The sequence below is a fragment of the Pteropus vampyrus genome, unplaced genomic scaffold (assembly GCF_000151845.1).
Source record: "Pteropus vampyrus isolate Shadow unplaced genomic scaffold, Pvam_2.0 Scaffold111, whole genome shotgun sequence".
Lineage (NCBI taxonomy): Eukaryota > Metazoa > Chordata > Mammalia > Chiroptera > Pteropodidae > Pteropus > Pteropus vampyrus.
Window position 1 is genome coordinate 2,102,203 of NW_011888892.1, and position 9,527 is coordinate 2,111,729.

General features: G+C 54.3%; 1 protein-coding gene across 1 annotated transcript in view; it reads right to left on the bottom strand.

The window, feature by feature from the left end:
- Positions 1 to 319, bottom strand: part of MMP21 (matrix metallopeptidase 21) — a 7,247-nt gene extending 6,928 nt beyond the window's left edge. The window contains exon 1 of the mRNA XM_011365480.1: positions 219 to 319. Within this exon, the coding sequence (XP_011363782.1) occupies positions 219 to 319 (101 nt within the window). The remainder of the gene's footprint in view (positions 1 to 218) is intronic.
- Positions 320 to 9,527: the final 9,208 nt, after the last annotated feature.

Genomic DNA, 9,527 nt, shown 5'->3' on the forward strand with positions numbered 1-9,527 from the left:
GCCCTTCCTGGACGTGCGATGCGCTCGCTCTTATTCGCAGCCACGGCGGGGCCAGCCTTTCTCACCCAGGCCCGAAGTGTGCCCACCTGGAGGCCCCGGCAGGCCCTGCGCGCGCTGCCCTTTGAAGACCCCAGCACCACCCCTCTTGCTGGGGTGAGAACGCCTCCCCTCGCAGCCCGCGCCGTTCGCCACAGTTTGCCAAGACCCCAGGTAATTACATCGCGAACTTGCAGCCGCCCGTGGATCGCGTTTCTATGGTGATGTGCGTGTGGGTAACTTTGCTGCCCAAGTGAGCTACGAGGTGTCCATCAGTGTCCATCGGGCCTGGCAGTGGAGGTGCAAAGCCCTCCCGCCCCCCGCCCGTCTCAGAACTGCACCTGCGTTTGAACCACCGCACGTGACCACTAGTTTGCTCAGAGTTTGGGTCTTTTTCTTTTGGTGAGCAAGGGTTTGAGGATGTTTAGTTTGTTTCTTTTTTTTCTTGTTGATTTTCTTTTTCTAGAAGGAATGCTTAACCAGCATAGGAAAATGTAAAATTTTACAGTACTGAGAATAAAAGAGGAAGTCCTATGATTTAGATGGTAACATTTTGCTGAATGTTCTTGCAGATACTTATATTGCGTACGTGCGTAGAGAAGTAGCTGCGTGTACCGTTTTTCACAAGTCAATAGAATATCACAGGCGTCTTCTGTGCCTGCGAATATAGGTGTTTATCTTCCTAGTTGATGCCTACGTGGTGCCCTTTCTGGGGGTCAGGGATTTTTATGTGAGGAAGAGCTGGAATCACCCGAGGTTCCAGAACACACCCTCCTCAGTGTCACCTCACGAAGGCAGAAGATGGGGAGGAAAAAGGCAGGCCGGGCCAGGTTCGGCTGCTGGGAATGTCTAACTGGTCATGTCAGGGAGCCTGAGGGATGGGGTCCTCCAGGCCCGTGACTGCAGGTGAGAGCTTGGAATTGCAAAGGTCTCACAAGAAGAGCATGTGTGTGGGGGAGGGGCTCTGCTTTAGTTATGCACTCATCCATCAGTCAGCAAACACTTGTCACTTTTCCAGGGACAGGGACTATGGAAATGAGCGTGATGGACTCGCTCCTTGTCCTCATGGGACATATATTCTAAATGGAGGAGACAGACAATAAACAAAACAACAAATGAAAAATTCAAATAGCGACCGGGGCCAAGAATAGGGGAACTGAGTGCCTTGGAGGTGGCGGGAGGGTCAGTATTAAGATGAGCAGGAAAGACCTCCTGGAAATGTGAAGTTTGAGCAATGAAGGAAAAGGACGCAGTCACATGTGACTGGAGGTTCCGGGGCGGTGGAGGCAAAGGTCCTGAGGCAGGTGCATAAGGGAGGAAGGCGTGTGGTGGGTGTTGGTGACGGGGAGGGAGGTGGCAGGTTGGCATTGGAAGGGGGAGGGGCAGGTGAGGAGGGGTCTGTGGGTCACACAGTTTGGATTCTACTCTGAGTTCAGTGGGAATCTTTTGAGCAGGAGACGGGTTTTATTGATTGGTTATCTTAAGAATCCTCCCATCTGCTCTGTGGATGGATGATAGACTCAAAGGGGTACAGCCCAGAGGCAGGTGTAGACTGAACCTCTGGCCTGGCGGCTCCCCTGGGTGCCCCAGCAACCCTTCTGTGCCAGCATGGTCTGGTGGCCCTGTAGCCTGACGTGGAGGCCCTGTAGGTTCACGGCATGGAATTCCTCATCACTACTCGCTCACTGGGCTCTGCGACCTTAGAGTTCCTGGGGAGGACACAGCACCAAACTGTGACCCAGGGGGGACCCATTCCTGTGACCTTGAAGAGCTGCGCTCACAAGGAGCTGGGACACTTGCCAAGGTACCTGCACAGCCCCACTCAGGTCCTGCCAGCTCGGAGACTTCCGGGGCCGGCCGTGTACCAGGTGGGGACTGGGTGTCCAGGTGTGACCGAGCAGGAGGCGTGAGTGTGGGTGAGGTGGGGGCCCTTTGAGTTCCCAAGGACTGCTCACCCCCAGCTGTGTCCACGGCTCCCGGCCCTTCTTACTGTACCTGTCTCCTATAGACATGATCTCTCACCACCCTGAACCATCACCACGGAGCGGGAAGGCTTCATGGTTACTCTTCTGGGAGGGGACAAGCAGGTTCACGGTGTGGAATTTCTCATCACTACCCTCGTTCCTACTTCGCTCTCTCTCTATTCAGAAGCAAACCCCAGGCATCACATGTAATTTTATGCGTAAATATTCAGTATGGAGATCTGTATAAGACAGGCTATTTGAAAAAAAAATAAAAAAGGAAAGCATACTGCCATTATCCTGCCTTCGAACTCAGCGATGGCCCTGAGCAGCGTTCACGTTGTCAACCGTGGCCTCATTCTTTATTAAATTTTAAATTAGCTCTGGCTGGAAGGCACATCCTGAAAACTTTCTGTACAACGGAAACTAAAAAGATGAAGGGCAGAAAGAAATCACTAGAAGTGGCACGCAGGCGTTGCGTTCTCACGTGACTACGCACACGACATTTGTAGAGAGTCGGAGAGAAACCGGCCCCGCCGGCTGCCAGTCCCCACACCTGTGCCCGGCCCAGTCCCTGGTCTCCGTGAGAAGCCTCGTGTAGCTCCTTAACTCCCTTGTCTAACAGGACTGGCCTGGCAGGCTCTCTGCACCTGGGACCGGAGGGACCTGTCTCGGACCGGTAGCCTCCTCCGGTTTCTTCTCCCTGTGCCACGTGACAGACGTGTGTCTATTTTTCAATTACACGTGTCAGGTATACGTTTTATGTATATGCGGTTTTATAAAACTATGTGGTTATATATATGTCGATTATATTTGTCAGCGTATCAGTTTACTTAACCGTAGTAATATGTCAATGAACATATATGTGACCGAACATGTATATCACATCAATGAACATATATGTCACAACATATATTGTGATAAGTGTGATATGTGACTGAACATGTATATCACATCAATGAACATATATGTCACAACATATATTGTGATAAGTGGCTGCAGAGTGTCCCTCTGTGGCTAAAACAAAGCGTGTCTTGAGCGTAAGGGCATTTACTCCTCACTTGACCGGGTTTTCCTTCTGTGTTTTTTATTAAAATCTCAAACTACGTTTTGATTAGAAGACAAACCCAAAATGTTTTCTGTGGAGCAAACGAAAACCTGCGAAGGAACGAGACCGAGAACAAAATTATTCAAAATATGATCCGGATGTTCCGTATGACCTGGGAGGCTAGAATTCTGAACGTGGAACAGAACTGAGAACTCCGTGAGAGAGCTGGTGTCCTGAGGGCTGATGTCACACAGCCCGTGTCCTGACGGGTAGAAAGGACTCAGATGGTGCCTGTTGATTCCGTGAGCTCTGGCTGAAGACAGTGCTCCTGAAAGTCAGGTCTTAAGACTTGCACGACAGCTGTCCCTAACGATGAAAATTACATCCTTCTTAGGGATCAAAGGTGTAAGAAATTTACTACTGAAGGGCTTTGTTCACTAAAATTCATTTTTTTCTCTTTTGTGCTGTCTGGTGCAGCTGGCCTCACGCGGCTCAGGGCGACTGGACTCGGGGAAGTGTGCCTGCGATTTGGGGCGCTTGCTTGTCTCTCGGAGCGTTCTCCCCAGTTATCGCTCAGCCTTTGAGTGGACGAGCTCCTCGAGGCTCAGAGTGTCGATTAACCAGAGTGCTTATTCCAGATAAATTGGATTTTGAGGAAATCAGTTGGATTTAGGAGGAAAAGTGGCAGAGGAAGTTGTGTGACCTGCAGAATGAGGGACAGGAGCTCCTGGAGAAACAGGTTCCTGGTCTGTGCAGGACACTCCGCATATCTCAGCCTGGGAAGGGTTTGGCTGGAAGCTTCTAGAATCTCCTTAAATGCCCAGGTGGCAGGACCCAGTTGTCAGTGGGAGAATTGAAAACTTTTTCCCCCAAATACCTATTATTTACAAAACGGGTCTGCATATTCTCAGACTGACATAACTTTCTGGAAAAACACATTTCCTTAGTTGTTCCCACGGGAGGCGTTCCGGCTGATGCACACGAGGGCTCAGTTCTGACTCTGAGAGCGAGTCTGTTTCAGGGGGCCAGGTGTTGGCCGTAAGACGACGCGGCGGAGTGCGGGCCTGTGCGTTCCGTGCAGCCACACCCCGCCGCCCATGGAAGGACAAGGATGCCATCCCGCCGCTCTCCTGACGTCCTTCTCTCTGGACTGGGCATTTCGGTCCCTTTCCATCCACGAATAAACCCTTTACGCAGCTGGGCCAGCTGAGGCTCCTCGGCCTCCCTGGGGGGAGTCAGCCATGAGGCCCTGTGGTTTCGGGGTGGTTCTTCCTCCACCGAAGGGGGCATAGCGGGCCGTGGGGAAGGGAGGCGCGTTCGCTGCGCGCCCGCACTCTGCCCAGGTGCGTGCTTCGTTTCCAGATCGAGAAGATTGACGTGGAGGTTATGATCGCCGTCGGTGGCGCCTTGCTGATTGCTGCCTTTGTGCTCATGTGCTGTTTCCTCTGTGTTTACTGCAAACTGGCCAAAGTACTGAGGTGAGTGACCTCGGTCAGAGTGAGGACACCCCTCAAATGGGAGCAGGGTCTCTCCTTGCCCTGGGGCCGCGCGCGGGGCGAGGTCAGGAAGGCGGGGGGTGGGCAGGTTTGAAAAGGCAAAGGCAGGTGAGCCTAGAATCTTGGCTTCCTCCCCTTCTGGCTTGGGGTCGTGAGCTCAAAAGTGAGTGTTCTCAGCCAGGTGGCTGTGTGTCGGCGCTGCGATGCTGTCACTGACCTCGGGGCTTTGCCCTCAGACTGGCTGGGCCCCTCAGTCCCTGGCACTGCGGACCGAAGACTGTGGGGAGGCTGCACCAGCGAGTCTCTGCCCTGTGGTCCCTCAGGCCAGGCTGACTCCATCTCGTCTGAGCTGGGGGGGGGGGGGCGCGCTCAGGGTGTGCTCAGGTTCACTGCCTATGGCCTTGGGGACAGTGAGATGGCCTGTTGGACTTTGGGGAGCCAGAGCTGTGTGAAACTCCTGGGAGGCACCTGAAAATGGGGTAGAAGAGTTCTTTTCAAAATGTTTTACCTTTTACCTGGAGCAGAGAAGCAATTTTCCATGAGGTAGAATTAATGTTGTGAATCTGGGGACGCTAAAGAGGGTGGGGGCAGGTCCCAGCCTCAGGGCGGCAGCCTGAGGCACCTCCCATCAACCCGCACCCCGCCACCTGCGTCCCCATCAACCCGCACCCCGCCACCTGCAGTCCAGTCCCCATCAACCCGCACCTCGCCACCTGCAGTCCAGTCCCCATCAACCCGCACCTCGCCACCTGCAGTCCAGTCCCCATCAACCCGCACCCCGTCACCTGCAGTCCAGTCCCCATCAACCCGCACCTCGCCACCTGCAGTCCAGTCCCCATCACACCTGCACCTCGCCACCTGCAGTCCCCATCACACCTGCACTGCAGCCAGATGCATGTCGGTTGAGGCCTGACCCGGTCAGACGGGCGCGAGGCAGTGGTTTGCGTCCTTTGCTTCCTTTACCCTTATTTAACATTTATAAAAATGTCTGGGCAGGAAAAGATGGGGTGAGAATTCGGGAGGGGACAGAGAGGTGTAAACACAGGCTGGGGTCACGTGGTGTGATCTGCCCAGCCGAGAACCTCCTGACAATTGTAACAAATGGACTGAAACAAACCAAAAAAGAAATCTAATGCTTTTTATAAAATCTCCGCAGGAAACGATGAATCAGTGGCACCGACAGAAAAGGCAGGAAGGTTGTCCTGAGATGCTGCCGTCTCCCCGCTGTCCACCGTCGGCCCCCAGCGACTGAGCCTGAGGGTGATGCTGCAGGGACTGTCCCCAGACAGAGGTGGACTCCGTCCCCCGGCCACAGGCCTGTCCCATGAAGTACAGACCCTCCATGCCGAGCTCAGCCGCCTCCTGACTGTTCTTTCGAGGTGTTTGCGGGCCCCCGACAGCGGGAGCTGTGCTGTCCCCGATCCCCAGGCACCTGGCACAGGGCCCAGGCTCACCAGGGGGCAGGGCAGTGACCCGAATCTCACCTTTGCCAGTCTGGCATCATTTTCACCAGGTAAACGTCTAAACTCAGGTGCAGCAGTAAATCCCGAGCAGCACCCTTTTGCCCATCGATGAGACTATGCCGCGTGTCACTTACTGTCGCCAGCAATGAGCTCTTGATCCTGCTGCGGAAGCAGCAAGGGCAGTTTCCTGGGTTGCAGTGAAACCTCCAGGAAACCACAGCTCAGACCTCTCTTGACAGAGGGGGGATCCGAAGCTCGGGGCCAGGGTGACTCCTGGTGTCAGGCAGCCAGTCAGTGACGGGAGACGGGGACCTGGCTCTGAGTCTCACTTCTAGCCAGGTCCCCAGGTGTCAGCTCCTCCCTGGCCTGAGCTTCTGGGACTCTGGACGGTTCACTTGTGCCCTGCTCTCAGGGAAGAAGTCCAGGCATAGTCCCTTATGGAAGGGTCCTCATGCCCACCCCGATTGGTACCTCAGTGGGCACTCTGCAGGAGTACCGGGGTGATGGGGGCCAGGAGCTGCATGGCACAGGTGGGAAAAGGGGGCAGCAGGTGGTTCGGAAGCAGTGAGGTAGTTTTGTGGTGTCAACTGAGTCACAGGGGCTTGTTTTAGTCTGTGTGGAAAATTCTGTGTGATTCACACTCCCAGGCTTATCACCAAGTTTCGTTATTTGACCGGGTGCCCATCCTGTGACTAACAGCAGGATGGTCTGGGGGTTCATTATTCCTTTCCCCATCTTCTGCCCAAACACCCCAAATCCTACACAAACTGCATCTCTAGTGGCAGAAAGTAGCCGAGCTCCCTGACCACGTGAGCCTCTGAGTCACATGTGACCAGCCAGGTTCTGCCTCTGCGCCAGGGCAGATGGCCTCCTCATTCCTCTGGCTTCCAGACCTCCAGGTTCTGGGGAGCTCCAGCTGAAGGCCTGAGGTCCGGAGGGAACCAGGTGGAGGACGGGTCAGATGCCCTGCGAAGACACCCCTACCCTCATCTCCTGCAGCTCTGAGTGAGCGGGCGTGTGTGCATCTGGCTGCACGTCACTCAGCCTCGTGAGCGGCGTTTACTTCTGTCAGGCCCAGTTTTCCTTCTCGGTAACATAGACCCCTGATAGGGTTGTTTGGAGGGTTCAATGAGATGTTGAAAGGAAGTGTTTAAGTCACTGAACATTAATTCACAGATAACAGATATGAATTTCTCCTGGAAGGACTGTGCGTGTCTTCCAAGCACGAGACTAAACCTAGAATGATCGCCGGGGCAAACACATTGCTTCAGCTTTTGTAGAGTTTACCAGAACTTTTTGAAATGAATTCTGCTGCTAAAGACATTAAAGTCTTTTTGTTTCCGTTGTTTTTTGAGACACTTCACAATTACACACATCATAAATCGATATGTAAGGAAAATACACAGTTTAAAATTGCTTTGATTAAAAGATTCTTAAGGACGTGTTTTATTCAAACTCTGAAAAGGTTTATGTCGTTGATGTTTAGTTTGCCAATTTAACTTGATTATTTTATTATTTAGGATTAGATTTAATTGTAACAAACTCTCAAAGTGATCGAGGCTTAAAGACAGAAGCTGGTATTTCTCTTGCAGCCAGGAGGTCCACGGGCAGGCTAGTTCACCCCGTGTCATCTTGTTCCACTAAGCTGGCTTCCTTAGTGGACACGGGAGGAGGATGGGGCCAGAGGGGGACCTTTCACTTCTCTTTACGTCTCCTGGGCCACGACTTAATCACACGGACACATTTACCTGCAAGGGAAGCTGGGAAATGGAGCTTTTACTTCAGCTGGCCATGGACCCTCCTAAACGTCAAGGGCTCTGGTCCCACGGTAAGAGAGATTGGGGCCAACTAGCCAGCTGTACCCTGGACATCCTTCTCTCTCTCAGAATTTTTAGTATGATTTTGTTTCCTGCTAGTTTATTTTCTGGAAACCCACATACACACAATGTTTTCATTTTACTTTCTGCTCACATTTAATGGAATCACATCTGCATTGAACATCATACTTGTGGTGAAGCCATTCTTTTCTCGTTAAGTGAGTTACTACATGTAACCAGTGAGTTTAAAGCATCTCGAACTTGGAACAGTTGCCCGAGGTGTCCCACACCTGCCAGGTCTGGAGGGACCTCGCACACGCTCAGTGCTGACCCGCCCGCCTGCCCCGCGGTGGCTGTCAGGTCCCTGCAGGATGCTTTACCCGCGCCCGGTGCCAAGTTCTTCCTTGACGGCTCTCCCCAAGCTCAGCTGGTTAGGGTGGGCGCACAAGAGCCCATGTAAAGAGGGGACGTAGGCGACGTAGGCCACAGAATTCGATGAACCCTCTACAGCAGGGGTCCCCACACCCCGGCCCGCGGGCCAGTACTGGTCCATGGCCTGTTAGGAACCGGGCTGCACAGCGGGGGGTGAGTGGTGGGCGAGCGAGCGAAGCTTCATCTGTATCTGCAGCCGCTCCCCAGGGCCAGCATCACCACCTCGGCTCCACCTCAGCTCATCAGGCGTTAGATTCTGATGGGAGCACCGGTCCCTGGGGCCACAGAGGTTGGCGACGGCTGGCCTGCAGCACCTCTGTCCACCCCACATTCTGCCCTCCTGATCCTCAGGAAGGACACCTGAGAGTTGGCCTCCAGCCTCTCTGCTGAGGTGTCCCTCTGCCTGGAACTTGGTGGGGCTCTATGAGGGTGTCTCTTTGGCCTCCTGCTTTGTCCCTGGACCCTGGCTGCCATGCTGGGCCCAGGAGGGGCCCCGCACACACGCCCTCAACATGGAACTCCCCAGGCTGGACCGGCCCTGCGCTCCTCCTGTGCGGGCCTCCCGCTCACGCTCTCCAGCCCCAGGCCTGCAGACCCTAACTGGCATAACACTGGTCCTGAGGGGAATCGGGGTCCCCCAGTCGCTTTACAGCTGACTTTCACCCGCTCGGCCCGCATTCTAAGCCGCCAGCGAGAATCTCCAGCCCAGGAAGTTGCAGCCCCGCTCTGCCCGTCTGTCTGCAGTGGGCACGCCTCCCGCCCAGTGGGCCAGAACCCCGCCTGTCACAGACTGACCCCTATCTTTAACGGAACCTGCCTTGCCTCACTTTGAACCCCGGCCACATCCTCTCCAAAAGGTCACTTCAGGTTGCCATGGGGATGGCAGAAGACACACGTAGACATTTAGGAAACCCTTGTCCCGTTCCCACTCACAACGGCGGCCGCACCAAACCTCCTTCCCCCAGCCCCCTGGGGGTGCTGTCCCCCCTCCTCTTTCCACTGACCCCTTCTTCTGAAGCCCAGGCCATCCTTTCTCACGTGGTCGCCCCCACCTGCACCTGGCTGGGTTTCTCCTCCTTCATTACTCAGCACCTGTCTTGCGTCTGCGGCTTCTCAAATGTGCCAGGGGTCATGCTGGAGTATGTCAGTGATCACACCCCGGCCAGAGGGACCCAGTTCGTGCCATGCAGTGGTTTTCAAACGTGCTCGCACATGGGACTCACCAGGGCTGCTAAAAACTCCTGTTGTGAGGGCTTCACCCCAGAAACCAGCTG